This window comes from Chroicocephalus ridibundus, chromosome 9 (genome assembly GCF_963924245.1).
Source record: "Chroicocephalus ridibundus chromosome 9, bChrRid1.1, whole genome shotgun sequence".
Lineage (NCBI taxonomy): Eukaryota > Metazoa > Chordata > Aves > Charadriiformes > Laridae > Chroicocephalus > Chroicocephalus ridibundus.
The window spans coordinates 47,509,471-47,525,114 of record NC_086292.1 but is presented as its reverse complement, the minus strand read 5'-3'; the positions used below and the strand labels follow the sequence as shown (position 1 = coordinate 47,525,114).

The 15,644-nt window shown below is 41.6% G+C and overlaps 1 protein-coding gene across 14 annotated transcripts in view; it reads left to right on the top strand.

Annotated features, from left to right (window-relative positions):
* The window catches only part of MEGF11 (multiple EGF like domains 11), a 283,386-nt gene that overhangs the window by 242,026 nt on the left and 25,716 nt on the right, over positions 1–15,644 (top strand). For 8 of the 14 annotated variants that reach the window (XM_063347292.1, XM_063347291.1, XM_063347294.1 and 5 more), the window contains 6 exons: positions 2,357–2,485; positions 4,794–4,922; positions 5,612–5,740; positions 8,288–8,416; positions 8,581–8,814; positions 15,453–15,571. In XM_063347292.1, the coding sequence (XP_063203362.1) occupies positions 2,357–2,485; positions 4,794–4,922; positions 5,612–5,740; positions 8,288–8,416; positions 8,581–8,814; positions 15,453–15,571 (869 nt within the window). The remainder of the gene's footprint in view (positions 1–2,356; positions 2,486–4,793; positions 4,923–5,611; positions 5,741–8,287; positions 8,417–8,580; positions 8,815–15,452; positions 15,572–15,644) is intronic. The other 6 variants (XM_063347297.1, XM_063347295.1, XM_063347298.1 and 3 more) reach the window with 2 other exon arrangements.

Below are 15,644 nucleotides of genomic sequence, written 5' to 3'. Positions count from 1 at the left end.
ATCTCCATCTTAAAGGTGCAATAAAAATATTGCACTGAACTGCTCTATATAGAGCATTGGAACTGAACAATGGTGTAGCACGTCTGAGAACCGGGGCTGACGGATCATTTTAGTTTTTGCTCTTGCTGTGATATGAGGGCTTTTCTTTCCTTCTCTCTCTTTCTCTGTGTCTGTGTATTGTTCTTTTCATTGTGTCTGTATATTGTATTTACTTTTATCTCTTTTCAGTTAGGGAACTATTCTGTTTAGAAGATAATTTGAAAGCCAAAACCAACTTTATCCACTCTTACAGATAAGTTCGTAGTATATAAAAATGCCTGTAGAAAACAATAGTAGGCACATTCTTAGGTTTCTGCCATAGTAAGAGTAGAGGATGGCAGATTGTATAAAAGCAAATGAATCACAGCTCAGGATTTCAATCTGTGGCTGATTCACAGTCAGGGTAGATTGAGGTCACCTGCAGAGACTACATATGAGAAAGTGAGACTGGCTGAAGTGGTAAAACAGTTGCATAATTCAGGGAAGTGCCTTAATCACTTTTTTGACATCACTATTATTTACCAGGATACAAGTCCGGTTCCATTTGTTACATTCTTTGCAAAGATGGACTGTATGTTTTATCTTGTTTTGAAAATACATCTGTTTTTGTCAGGGAACACAGCCAATAAGAGCACAGAAATTAAACATTTCATTCATTACTGAGCAGAGCTTTCCATCAACTTTAACGTTAAAGATTTCCAATAATTTGGTGGGAGGTTGAAGATCTATGTGTCTATTAGTTTTATGTCACTGTGCTTAGGCTGTTATAAGATGACTCTGAAAAAAATTTAGAGTTTCTTTTCTTCCAACTTCAAGAGTAAGCTAGGTGGACAGGCAGGAATAGATGCCGATTTTGTTAGGATGCAGCACGTCTGTTTAACCGCTCTCAGTCAAACATATATATAATCCTTGGAAACCACATTTGCAACCTAATCGACCACTTACTACAGCAAGGGTACTGGAGAGGAGTAGGTGGATGGATGCCAAAAGACAAGCATGACATTTCAGCAATTGGATATGCGCTTTATTTGTGGGAGTAGTCTTCCGCCGGACTTATATGGTAAAAATACTTATGGAAGTGGCAGTCTTGCTCCTGGTTTACTCTCCGCTTGCTTGATTGGAATCTGTGAGATGCCTCCCACCAACATTTCTGAAAGCTGATCTTCAGCAAAGCCTCGTTTAGGCTTCAGCACAGCCTATTTAATAGCAAAGGCACCTTCCCCCCTCACCACTATTTTACCCAGAGGAATGAGGAGGGTGATGAGGGGGGTACTCCAGCGTACCCAACATTGCAGTGCCACGTGGTGCAGGACGCATTTTGCCAGTGGGACAGCAAGGGAAAGGACTAGAGCTCTTAGAGCCTCTCTTTGCAAGCTTATCTGCCATCAGCCATTTCATGGGAACTGGCCTCCTACAACAATAGCCATGGCTCGTACGTCAGGCCGTCCTACCAGGTGGTAAGGATTGCACCTTTGGGTCCATTATTACTGTCATTATCAGTTGTAGAATACAAGTGATATACTAGTATATCACTAGTGACAGACCTGAAAGTAAGAGTCCCCGTTGCTCTTTATCTTTTTTAAGGAAATATTAATAATAAAACAATAAGAAAAAAATAGAATAATATTTCATTGATGTAGTTTAGTTTCTTTTTCAACACATAAGTTCTCTCTTTCTTTTATTTTCTCTCCTCTTCTCTGAAAGGAGAGAGGTTAAAAAGAGCGTCTGTCATTCGTTCGGTGGCCAGCCCATCCCAAACCACAACAGACTTCTTCACTATTTTGATTGATATTTAGCCTAAAATATTCCTTTCCTACTTTTGTTGTTCTTATGGTAGAGGTTGTAAATCCTCTGAGCCAGCCCAGAACCTTGACCAGGGACCCCTTGACCAAGTCCCCAGATCAATCCCTTCCAGCCACTTGCTTGTGTTTACTACTACCCTCTGAATTTGCCTCAACTTTGCTATTCTCTTCCTCTCCCAATAACCCCTTCTCTCTGTTTTGTGTCTCCTCTTTTCATCCTTCCATAATGGCCTTCAATAATTGTAATCTTCTAACTATATCAGATTCATTTTCCAGCAGAAAAGTGGATTTCGAGATGACGTTTTCCTGTTGGTTTTGTGCCTGGGATGTAAGCAAACAAGATGGACTTGAGTAATTTCTGCCCTTTCCTTCTTTCCAGAAGAATTTTGCCCATTTGGCTTCAGCAAATAAAAATGTTGTAATTACTTTTATCTCTAATTGCTAAATGTTAAGTCCTATGACTTCCTCTTGTTCATTATGAAGAGCCTTCAGTAAACTGCCTTGTGTTTTCACAGTCTGTCCTGGTGGAAAATACGGGAAGAACTGTGCTGAGGTCTGTCAGTGCACCGAGAACGGGACCTGCAACCCTATTGATGGATCGTGTCAGTGTTTTCCAGGCTGGATAGGGACGGACTGCTCTCAGAGTAAGCAAAGTCTTACTTTTCCACTTCCTCTTTAAAGTAACATATTTTCCTGTTTAGTGTTTTCTGAAAGTTAAAGACAGATTCTGGGGAAATCCCTGAAGTATTGAGCAGCCAGTGCCTCACTCTCTTTATAGCTTATTTCTTTTAATTAATCTAAGCTAGCTTTGGCTTGAATTAGTTTCTGCATTTGGAATTTGCAGAAGCTGTTACTAGCTTCTATTACAGGAAAGGGAGGTCACAAGCTTTTATCAGAAAAGAAAGCTCCATGCTCCCTTTTAATTTCTAGCTGGATTCCCTTTTATTTATTTTTTGAAATCATTTTCTTTCAGCTATTACATTAGAAATTATTAACCAGTAAATGTTTTCATGTACCAAGCCCCTAGAATTGAGAAATTAGGCAGCTGAAATATTTCTATTAAATGTAATTTAATTGTAAAAGTCAACGTGGGCTTGGAGGGATAGAGGATTTCTTCTTGAAAATTGCCCAGGTAGAAGATTGGCATTTGCTGATCCCAAAGTGTCATTTCCTGAGAGCATCCCTTAATTGAAGACAGATCACAGAGGGAAGCAATATCCTATCATTCAGAAATGTTACTTCATATTCAGGATACAACTAGCATATTAGACAGCATTCCAGAGTAAAATATATTAAACTTCAAGTGATAAAGTAGGCATCGGATAAAAACAGACGGCTGTAATTTTACTTTTATTGTGTGTCTTCCACAGACAGAATATTGCTGTCACTCAAAACTAGGGTAAAAAAAAAAGAAAAAAGAGAGAAAAAAGACAGAAAGCTCCACAGATTCCTCATTATATTTAGCCATGTAATTGGGAAATGAATGTTAGTTTCTGTTAACCTTGAAGAAAGATGTTTTTTCTTACAGAGTGAGGCAGCAACAATTTCCAGTTTAGCAGGCAGAAGGACCTGGTGGTAGCTGCTTTGTATTTTGGATGAACAAAGTGGGAACCTGACTGTTTCCTCAGTTACCTTCTTGTAAAGAAAGTGTAAACCTCCCCGGGGAGCCTGGCCTGACACCAGGCCCCTGGCGGAACCTGGCCTCACATCCCCGAGCCCGGTACTGAGCTATTTCGGGCAGACCAGCCTCCGCAGCAGTTAACCTGGGATGACCGAGAGACGGAGCTGCAAAGGAGATAATTTTAGCTCCAACTCCAGAGCCAGTTCTGGAGCCACTAAGAGACCCTGCAGCTCTGGCTTACACAGGCATTGTAAAAGTACTTATAGCACGAGTACTTTAGGCCAAATCCTGTTCAGCTTTACATTGTGTGAGTTCAGTGACCTTTTGTTTGATTTACGTCATGGCAGGGTTTTTTTCTATTCATTCTGGCTTTAGAGATGTCTGTAATATGCCAGAAACTTGCATTTATTCTCAGAATTGGAGCCAACGGCATACATGGAAATAGGCACCGTTTCTGTACTTTCAGGTTTCCTGGGAACCATGCCTTATTAATTCATGTCTTTAATAGGAAGCAATGGAAAGTGCTTTTTAAAGCAAAAATATAGTTGTTACATTGAAGGGTTATCATCATTTTGGATCTTTTAGTCTGGCACTAATAACTGTAACTTACTGCATTCATTTTTGGAGGGAGGCTTAAAATAACTTTTGAAAATGTATTAATATTGTACTTGTTGAAATATATAATAGACCTGGAGATTTTAATTTAATATTAGCCCCATCAACAAAAGCAATCTGATTTTGTGGATGGGAATTCATACTGTAAGAAGTTTTCTTTACATTTTTACGTAATTTGAGTAGCGCACTCTGCTTCAAATGAATGCGGTAATTTTAGTAGTTGATTGCATAGCAAAAGTAAACCATGAATAGCTGTGCTTTATTATGCAAGAATTCCAGAATATCAAAAAGGAAATTAAATTACCTCCATATCTTAAAACCCTGTCTAAATTGTCTTCACAGATAATGCCGGTACGGCAGGGAGAGTGGCTAGAGCACTTAGAGTAATGTAGTGTTGAGGGTCGCTGTCTCAGTGGTTCACGAGTTGCAGCAAAGACCTGATTCTGCCTCCTGACCTAAACGGGGAAGAAATCCCTTGTGCCAGGGCTTGACAGCGTGGGGGAGGTTGCAGGTTGGCGTCTGGGTTTGCAAAGGAATCGTTGGCTTGGAAGAACCTGTCATTGTCCGGGACTTGCCACAGCCACGCCAAGCTCTGCAATGCAAGGTTCTGCCTTTGCTGGTTCTCACAGGTTCTCCCTTTATTGTTGTTCCTCCGCAGCACTAACGCCGTATCGTTGCTTTTTTTGTCAGCTGACAAATCTTTTTTATTTTCATAGCTTGTCCCACTGGTTTTTGGGGCCCTGATTGCTTTCATTCATGCAACTGCCACAACGGAGCGATGTGCAGCCCTTACGATGGAGAATGTAGATGTACTCATGGTTGGACGGGGCTCTACTGCACTCAGCGTAAGCCTTTCAGAGACACTGTTGTGCCAGGGAATCTGTCAAAGTATGTGCTGCTACCTCGTGTCTCTTCCAAGTATTGCGCTCTCCTCTGTAAAACCACCTGCTTCTTACTTGCGATAACTTCACATCATCCTGAAGAAAATAGCCCTGAAGCTTTTCAAGGCTTTTTTATGCTTTTGGCACTCGATAAAGGAGGGACCAATCATTTAGATTATTGATTCATTGTCAGAATTTGCACAGTCTATGTCCCTGCCTGATTTAGGAAAATGTTTGAGATTTCTCATCCTACTAGTGCCAAATCGTCAGCACTGTATGCAAGAGGAGATCAAATTCTGGTGAGCCTTTTAAGAAGGCTCTTTCACTTGCAAGTAATTGATTGATCTCTGGCCTTTTAGAGAGTTTGTGTTTAGCCATCTTCTTTCACTTCTCGAAAAAGTAGTTTGTATAGACGGGTCAAGTTTTCGTTCTTCTGAAACACTTAAGAGGCAATTCTGTAAGATATGAGAAACACTACTTCAAGAAAATTGGCTGTGTAGTATCTCTGCATTTAGACGATCAAATAAATGTTATTAAATATACAGAGGCTGAAAATCCATAGATTTATAGGCCTACATATTTTGTGCTGATAACGCATCTGAGTTTGTGTTTCAGCTTATTTCTTAGCCTTTCCTTATTCTGATTCCTGAAAGGTTGCCCAGCTGCTTTTTATGGAAAAAACTGTGCCAATGTTTGTCAGTGTCAGAACGGGGCGGACTGTGACCACATCACTGGCCAGTGCACCTGCCGGACTGGGTTTACAGGCAAACAATGTGAGCAAAGTAAGTAGCAACATGACTTCATTTTTCTCTTTCCCCGAGGGGTGGGGTGGGTAGTATTTCAGAATTCTTTGCAGAAATAGGCTCTTAAATGAGGTGTTGATGTCAGCAAGAAAGTAACCCTGGGCACCGTATATAATCCACAGGGAGAAGAAGGCATCTCTGGAAAGCTGGACAGTCTGTTTAAGCATTAAAAAATTCAGTGAATCCCCTGCAAATTAGGCCTTTCCATTCCCAGCCTAGTGTTAGGTGAGATAAAAGCAAGTCACTGCACTCAGAGCTGACTGGATGTAGCCTTCCGAACAACTTGTACCTAATTAATAGAAGAACACAAGCTGCATTATACCTTGCTAACAAGAGCAGCAGCATCAGGTTTCCCTGGGCGCGAAGGAAGACAAAAGGGTTAAAAGAAAGAAGTCCTTTGTGCTCTCTGCCTTCCAAGGAATATTGTGGCTTTCTTGCAGAGGTTGTTATGCTATAGACGTGGGACCAAATAAAGATTCATCTTTATAATGAAAACAGATCAAGGGAAAAAGAAGTTGCTTGCCATTTTTGGAAGGATCTGTGTTTAACTTGAGTAGCGAGCAAGTGTTTAACAATGAACTTCAATTACCTTGGAAGGGGACCGGCATATCTTACTGTAATTGTTGTCAGTGTCGTGCTGGCATATTTAGCACACTGTGCCAAATGGCTTCTTTTAAGAACAAAGAATCAGGGCAGTGGAAACTGCATGTGCTGTAGTTAAATAATTACTTGTTTGTCCAGCATAGTAAATCAAAAGAAAATTCCCAAACACTTATTTGGATTCTAAGTGCAGGGTGAAATCTATCTCACCTTACCAAAGCATTAATTCCCCAGGGTTTCTTTTCTTTTTTTGTCAGTAAGATAATACAGGTAACTTTCCTGCTAGATTTGCAAGTGAAAGGCCTGCCTCAGAGCTTCTCAGCTGTAGCTTACTGCATGGATCTTTATGAAAGAATTTGGACATGTAACTAAATTCATGAACATCTTTTCTTTTTGCGCATAGTTGCATTCAGCAAAGCATGTATCTCAGGAACAAATTTGCATGCTCATGTGGGGATTACATATGGCCCCGCTGTAACTCGCTAAGTGGCCAACTTAGTGTGAATTTGTGTACGCCCTCACTGCAACAATAAATAAAGTGGGAAACTAAAAAGTTCCATAGTAGAACTGCATTGTAGCAGATTTTACACAAGAAGCTACATTTATAATTTGACCTCTGTACAAAGCCTGAGGCTTTTTTTTTCTGTCCAAACTATGAATTTGTTTATTTATTTGTTTTTCTACTATTTAATCTAAAAGTATCTCTTCATTAAGACTCCTTCCTTCTCCAATTCCTGCTGATTGGGCAGTCACACCGCATTGCAGATGAAGTGCCTGAATGCAGACATCATTTCTGTGGTGCAGTCCAAAAACTTAGGCCTTATTCATTTTAAGTAGGTCACAGGTTAATATCAGAATGAGCATTAATTGTAATAATTTTATTTTTCCTTGTTTGGAGACCTGCAGATGAAAGAAAAAGATACAACTTTAATGTGCCCTGCAAATCATTATAAAGATACTGGCTGCTGTTCATTACTTAATATTAAATTTTGGCTACTAGAAGTTACTCGAGACTGACGTTGGGAAGGTTTCATCATGCTATGCAAAACACTTGCAGTAACACACCAGAAGACACATTTTAAAACAAACAATATATATTCTAAAGAATCATAGCAAGTGTGCATGCATTCAATAAAGTGTCTTCTCCACAGGAATAAGTGGGATGTGACAGACGACGTTTCTTTCAATTTATTATTGAATAGTGCCTCAAGAAGTATAGTAAGCTGCCTACAGATTTATTGTAATAGCCCATCATGGTAATTGTATGAATAAATTTCTCCGCTGGACATTCAATCATTTTGTCTTTGATAGAAATACAAAGATGGGATAGGAATTCCTTCTGTGTTAGGAATCGTAATACAGAAGCAGAGCAAATCAAACCATTTGGATGCTCAATTTTGTAATTTCAGCTACAATGTTATGTTCATCTTCTAGCACTAGTAGGGATAAATATGAAAGCATGTGGGATTTGTTTGGTAAAAGTCTACTGTGTTCATGTAACACACATAATGGTACATTAAAACTTTCCTTTGAAACTACCCCCATGAAAAACAGCCATGCAGAGTTGGTGGAGAATGCTGTGCTCTTTCGAGATGTCGTCCACAGCTTCTGAGCTCATGCCCTGTTACATTCTGTACGTTTGTAATATATATCAAGCCTTTTAAAGTCTCTGTACATATTATTGGTTTCATCCTTGTGAAGTCTTGTATGACTTTTCTAGAAAGTTACCGCTTAATAAGTAATACCGCAAATTGTACATTAAATACATGTATCTCCTGCTTTAAAATAATAATAATCTAAGACTAGGGTGTTATCCTAGAGATGCTGAAACCAGGGAGACTTTTCTACTGAATTTTCCACGGCAAGTGTTTCACCCATTCCTGAATAAAAGTAGAATTCTTTCCAGTCTTTTTCTTTGCTTCCCAGAGTGCTCCCCAGGAACATTTGGTTATGGCTGCAAACAACTGTGCGAATGCATGAATAATGCTACATGTGACCATGTCACCGGTACTTGCTACTGCAGTCCGGGCTTCAAAGGAATCCGATGTGATCAAGGTACGGTGAAAGTCTATCTGTAAATTCTCTCTCTCTCTTTCTCTCTGTCTCTCTCTTTTTCTCTCTCTCTCCCCCTCCAATTATGTACTTGCTTTTAAAAAATAGTATTTCAAAAATGAAATGCACGATTCAATTTACAGTGTGTTATGAATTACTTTTAACAGCGGCTCTTATGATGGAAGAATTAAACCCCTATACTAAAATTAGCCCTGCTCTTGGATCAGAGAGGCACTCAGTGGGAGCAATCATTGGAATTATTATTCTCCTTCTAATTATTATGGTCTTGCTGGCACTGTTTGTGTGGTATCGACGGAAACAGAAGGAGAAGGGCCATGACATGCCAAGTGTATCTTATACTCCAGCCATGAGGATGACTAATACAGATTACTCACTTTCTGGTAAGGGTCTTTTCATGTTAATCAAATATAGACTCATATTCCTGTATGTTGGGGAAATAAAAGCTTCTGTGATGTATAACATGCGTTACTGAGCCTCAAAAATAATGACAATTCCATCCTTCCCCTGAATACCATGATCTTTTAACGCTTAACAGCGACAGGAAAGCGAATATAACTTAAAACTGATTTAAGCTGCTTTATACACGGAAGTTTACTTAACGTGACACAGGATATACCTGGATGAGAAATACGCGGCATGGAATACATCAGGTCCATTTCTTTAAATCGGCTGCATTCCTATTGCAGTGCAGAGAAGTTTTCCCTTTGTGAAACCTTCAGAAGACGACTTATTTCTGCTTGAGGAATGGGATTGGCTGGGGTCAGTCATAAGGTTTTCTTTTTGTCTATGTTGCAGTTTGTGATTTGAGGCATCCTATTCATTGTCACTTTCTTCTGTGTGTGGACCAGGCCCCATCGTCTAGACAGCTGGTGCGAATTTCTTCACAGGAGCTGATGAAAGCAGGACAGAGGAAGAGGAAGGCTCTTTAACATCAAAAAAATGTCATACTGAGATCACATTTCTTACTTCTTTCTATCTTCTGCTGCTGCTATGGAGGACAGCTTTTCCTGACAGATTGGCTAAACTTTGGGGGATGTGATCTCCTTTTTAACGCTGTCGTTCTTCTTCATTCCTCTATGGCCAATATCAGATAGGATGCCAGACAGGAGATAGCTTTACTTCCTTCTTGTTTCCTCCGATCTGCCTCTGGTGGTGATCTCCTCTGGGCTAGCCACCCTCTGACTGCGCTTTGCTTCTTCACTTCCCTTTAAATGGCTGAAACTATAAGTCTGAGTGCATACAAGCTTCTGAAATGGGCAGAAGTTTGCCCAGCATTGCTGCTTTCCCAGTCCCGCGTTGCCTGTTTCTTTCTGCTTTCTAGTCTAAATGCAGGAGCCACTTTTTGCTGGCCCTGACTTGGCTCGTGGGCTGTCTCGGCGTGGCATGGCTGGAAGCTTTGTTCTGGACTTCCCTGCACAGGATGCACCTGGAAGGAGCCTCTCCCACGAAGCCATGGATATTACTGCCTGGCTACGGCTGGGACTTAATCAAAGAGCTTCTCTCATGGCACCACGGCGTCAGTCCTACTATCAGGGGCACGGTTTCCTGCGATGGCATATCACACGTCAGGGGCCATCTGATGAACACCATTGACTAAACTCATATTTAGACCACTCAGGCCTATACTAGAGCATTCCTTATTCTGATAGCTGTGAGATAGGGGAAAAAGTCAGCCTTGGACCTCCTCCCATTGCCTCTTGTTTTTGAATTTTAGCTCTTGCTTAAGCTGCCCATTTGGGTAAGAAATGTTTGAAAATGTTGCCAGAGAGGGCTCTTCTGATCCTTGGCTAGTTGCCTGCACAATTTGGCCTGAAATTTGTCATTTCAACATCATTTGAAGAGCCAGACCATGAACATGCAAAAGACAACTGTGGCACATCTCAGCAGCAGCGAGGCTCCAAGTTCCAAGAGAGCAGATCACAGCTGCTGGCATGGACAAATGTTCGGAACTTTTCAGCGATCCATTTCTTTCCTGGTGGCACTTTATCCATTTATTTACAAAGCCTGCTACACCTCATTTACTTCTGTGCTTTTCTAGTTAATGTATGTATAACCCAGCATGTTTAAGAGGTACGACTTACAAATTTGAAAATAAGGAGAGGAATATTGCTGAGGTTGGGAGTTCCTGACTGGAGTAGTTGAGCTTCTCCTTTCAGAAAAGGGAACAAAAATCCCCACTTGTTTTTCCTCCGTATTTTACCATGAATGGAGACTTCCCAATCGACCTGATCGTATCCCAGTCTGGCACTCTGCAAGAAGTCCAAAAAAAGGCTAATGCTGAGAAAGGATACTCTCATCCTTCAAAGTTAATGTAGACAGATGACTTTCCTCCTCAGCCACAGAGAGAAAGCCGTTACGTTGGAAGACTTTGGTAGCCCAGGACTGTCCTTGCAGGTTATGTCTTTGTGGGTATTGCATCTCCCTATGCAATGTTCTTCACTTTCCTTTCAGGTGCAACCTGTCCCAGAGCTCCTGATGCCACATGATACTTAAGTACTTGAGGGAAAACTACTTTGAGGATGGCTGAATTTCTGGATACATCATAATTATTTGAGGGATCACATCCTTCAGCTGCATTGAACCTGGGATCTCTTCTGGTCCTCGGGCAATGACAGTGAATTTAATTCTTGCCCTTGTGGCATTGCTGCTCTGCGTCAAATCAGTTTGTAAAAAACCTGAAGTGTCAGGTCCTTGCAATCCTGCACAGCACCAGGTCAGTGAATTTGTATGGGCTTCTCTAGAAAGAAATTGGATAATGTCTCCTTCCTGTTCATCTCAATCAGTGATGGGGATGCAGACACTGGGCCTTTTCTTTCTTCTTCTTTCTTCTTTCTTTTATTTGTGCAGTCCTTGTAGCAATATAAATTTTATGACTCAGGAAGCTGCAGCTGAGTGGGGTCAGCCATCTCTTTCTGGAGGTCACAAGAACAGTTTTCTTCCTGCCTCCGCCTTGAAAAGCTCTGCTATCTGAGCTTGCAGAGGAAGACTGAAGAATCTAGAAATCATGCTGGTCCATCTTCATCTCATTATAAAATTGTCTGCAGGTATCAGCATTGTTTCAAGTTTTGGTCTTTCTGTTAGAAAGGCTTTACAAATTCTAGACAAGGGCTTCTGAAAGCTCCCTTCCAAATTCTGACTGTCCTCCAGTACATTCTCCTACTGAAACTTTCTACCCATCAGTAACCTTCCCAGCTTTGGCCCTACCAATGCTGTTTTCAGCCTTTTGCTTCCATAGAGCAGAAAGACAGCTAAAGGTGCTGACGTGCATCTTCCCCAGCAGAAAATGGGGAGATGGATACTGAGACAAGATCACAGATAAGAAACAGAGACTCCTAGCTTGGCTGGATGGCAAGAACAACGCATGTGTATCTAAGTGCCTGTGTGCATTTGTGCGTTGCAGCGGATGCTGAAGGACAGCAGCAATATTACATAGAGGTAACAGGGATTTCAGCCTTCACCCGGAGTTTTGTATGTGGATTAAGGACAGAATACTATGCAGAGGTACTTGTCCAATTAATATAATCCCATGTAAAGCCATGGACTTTGGCAGGAATTCCACCTGAACCATGACTGCAGCATCCAGCCCTGTTATGGCTAACCTGAATCACCGCTGTTGCTATTTTGCTTGTTTACTCTTGTTAGGGTAGTGGTGGTGTTGTTTCTGAATAGAGTCACATATGCACATCCCTAGGCTCCTGGAGGCAGTAATTTCTTCCAGCACATTAGTTTATTTCTGGAGGATGTTTTTGGTCTTTACATCATCGGCTGTTCTGATGCCGATAATCCCTGCATATGCGTGAGAGAGATTATAAGGAAGGGGAACCCCCTGGGCAGCCCCTAGACTCTTTTGCATTCGTGGATGAAGGATGTGGCAGCAAAACACACACTCTGCCCAGCAGCCAGTGGGAAAGGAGACCACCCATGCTGGGAGAGCTTAACCACAGCACATGGATTTGAGAGCAGACTTTCCCAAATAAGCCTGAAATCAAAGTGGTGCTCCCCAGCATGAGAACGGTACATTGCATCCAACAAAAGAGTTTAAAATGCAGGTTGTATAATTCAAAGAGATGGGGACAGAAGGGAAAACTATGCAGTAGTACTGGAGAGCAGCAGAGATTTCTTTTCAGGACTTTCACAAAGACTTGGTTATGGGCTGACATGATGCTCGAGGTTTCATCAAGGTCTTAACAAACTTTCTGATATGGGTGAATCCTATGCTGAGAGCCAAAACCTAAGCAAAGCTCAATACAAATAGAGCATCGTGGATCCTGCAGCCTAGACATGACATTTACAGAAATATCTGCAGATGGATAGTAGGAGGTGGCAAAGCGAACCCTCCTGCTCAGAGTCTTCAGCCACCCTACTGACACTCTGCCTGGCTGGAGAAGATCCACACAAAAAGAAGAAAAAAACAGTTCCATTTTGCAGCTTGAGATATCTGGGTTTGTATTTACTGCAGAGTGCTTGCTTATTCCCTTTTTTCACGGTTGGCCTTGTGCCCAGTTTCCACACTACGCTGTCCTGCTGCTGCTGCGGGATAGGGACCGGTGCTCTTTGTGTCACCTCACAGCCCTGGCTCGGAGCAGAAGCTCGGTCTTTCAAGTGATAGAGCGCTCTGGCCTTCATCCAGACCTCATGGGTCTTCCCCTGGAGCACAGCCTCAGGCTTGAGGGGCTTGCGGCAGGACTCTGCCATTATGGATCCAGTCGCGGGACTGATCTCCCCATGTTAACATTAACATAACCTTTGGGGATTTTTCTTTTGTTTTATTTTAAATCATTCCTTTTAGGCATTTAAGTCTTTGCTTACTGTTCAGAGCAGAATAAAATTTTCATGTTTGGGAAGAGAGGGGTTTTTGTGGGTTGTATTTTCTTTTTTTTTTTTTTTTTAACTGGGATAGCATTAGATTTGAATTTGATGTATTTCCAGCCAGCAGTTATAAGAGCTTCATGAATAAATGTGTAGAAAATGGACTGTGCTATCAAGGTAAATCAGCCTGGGTGGGTACTTAAGTATCGACCAAATGGAACTGCGTAGAAGGAGTAATTCTGAGTACATGGTGCTGCATGCAATGAAGGAAGAAAAGATTTTTGGTGATGCAGACTTGTGTATGAGCTCAGATTCATTAATTCAGCACTGTGCTAAGTAGTAGGGCAGTCTGTTAGACTTTCCTTCAGCTCATTTCAGGTACACGAAACAAGCTATGGCCAGATAAGCTGGGTGTGAACTTGTAACGCGTCAGCTGGCTCACAGTAACGTCGGTATGTGCCCTCTTATCTCACAGCAGAGGCAGTGGACCATGCCTCCCTTCCTTCGAGCTGGTCCTTCTTGCCCGCAGCTGAGCGAGGACATGACAGATAAGGGAAGGGGGAGGCAGAGCTGAGAGATGGCGTGACTCAGCCATCAACACTCACCTACAAAGCAGACAGACATGGATTCAAGCGTCTATATTTAACTGGCACCGCAGGTCGTGAGATGGGTGGATGAGCCCCGCGCCCCTGCTGAGCTGCCAGACCCTCATTAGCAGGTTCAAGGCTGTATGTGAGCAGCTGTGTTTGGGATGGGCATACGCTGATGGCCGTGGTTGGGTACCAGCCCCAGTTCTCATTTGCAGACCCCAAGGGATACCTGCTTCGTTTTAATTCTATTGCAAATATCACAGAGTTATAGTTAGGGGAGATGGCAAAGTCCTGGCAGGCTGCCTGCTGCGCGGAGCAGTGGCTAGCTAAAAGAAGTTAAATGCGAAGACTTTAATTGTGGAATTACATCCTGATCTGAGATACTTTGTTAGCAATAACCTCTGAAAATAGCTAGGGCTAAAAGACTCTGCACTTGCTACAAAATAGAGCTGACCTCAAAAATTGCTCTGTGTGTTTCAGCAGAAAATAAATGCTCGGTCAGATATGCATGTGCCTGTGCGATTCCCTTTCTCAGCTGTGTGCCACGGCACTTCTGTAATAGACACCCTGCAGATAAAACCACTTATTTGAAACAGGATATTTTGCACTAAATTAAGCTAAATCTAGATCTCCACAAGATGTCAGCAAAGCAAAGTGCATGTTCACAGGAATGCAGCCGCAGAGGGCAAGGAGAGGTGGCTGATGGTGAGTGGGGCCGTGTCCCTCCTCGCCCATCTGCTGCCGGCCTTCATTAAAGATCTCCGGTGATGGGGACAAGCAGCCACCCCAGCACTTCATTACCCTTTCCATGTGAAGGTTCTTCCTATAACTAACCTTTCTGCCTAGAACTTAAGCCCATGGTTTATTAAAACTAACCCGTTCATTTACTTCTTACAGGGCTTGGCTGTTTAAATGATGCTGCTTCAGTTTAAATTTTTCACCCCTTCTTCTGATGGTACTTCAAAATACTTATCAATTTATTGCTAAACTGGAACTGGATTGGGATTGATGTTTTCATTAGAACTGCCAGTATAAATATGATGTCTTTCTGGGTAAATTATTTTGTTTGGTAAATGTGTTCCTAAGTTAAAGTGAGGAAATAGATAAAATGTCTTTAAGTGTAACGATGTGATTGCCCAAGTTTGCCTTTCAGTGCCACAGCTTTCTTTTTTTCTAAACCTTTGCACCTTGATTTCTAACATTAACTACCTTTTTTGTAACAAAAATAGTTTTAATTAACTGTTTTATAACCACAAGGGTTATGCTCATCAGTAGCTCTTATACATGTTTAAGGAAGAAACTGTGTTGCAGAGCATCCATCTCCTGAGTTTTGCATTTCTTCCCTTATCTGCAAAGCAGCTGGACTGTCAGGAATTACACTTCTAAGATCTTCAAAAAGATAAAACTGTGCTAATTAAATATTTCGCTTTTTTATCTTAATGTTAATAGCCAAGAGCTTCACACCACGGTAATGCAGGATAGATTTTATCTGGACATGTTTCGTAACACCCAGTAGTCTAACAAAGTTTTCTATACTAGATTGTCTCTAGCATGTTTTCGGTTTCTTAAGAATCATTACAGCTTCCAAAGTATTTTGTGATGACTTGTTTTCTTCCCAGATGTATCTCAAGGTAGCGGCAGCGTACATTGTTTTTCCAATCCAAGCTACCACACTCTCTCATGTGGTGTGACTTCACGCTTCTTTACCAGTAATCTGGATGGAAACAGCTCCAGTAAGGTAGATATTACCCCACCCCACCGTAGCAATGTTCTTATCAGTTCAAGGAAATCAACCAAAGCAATGCCTGTTG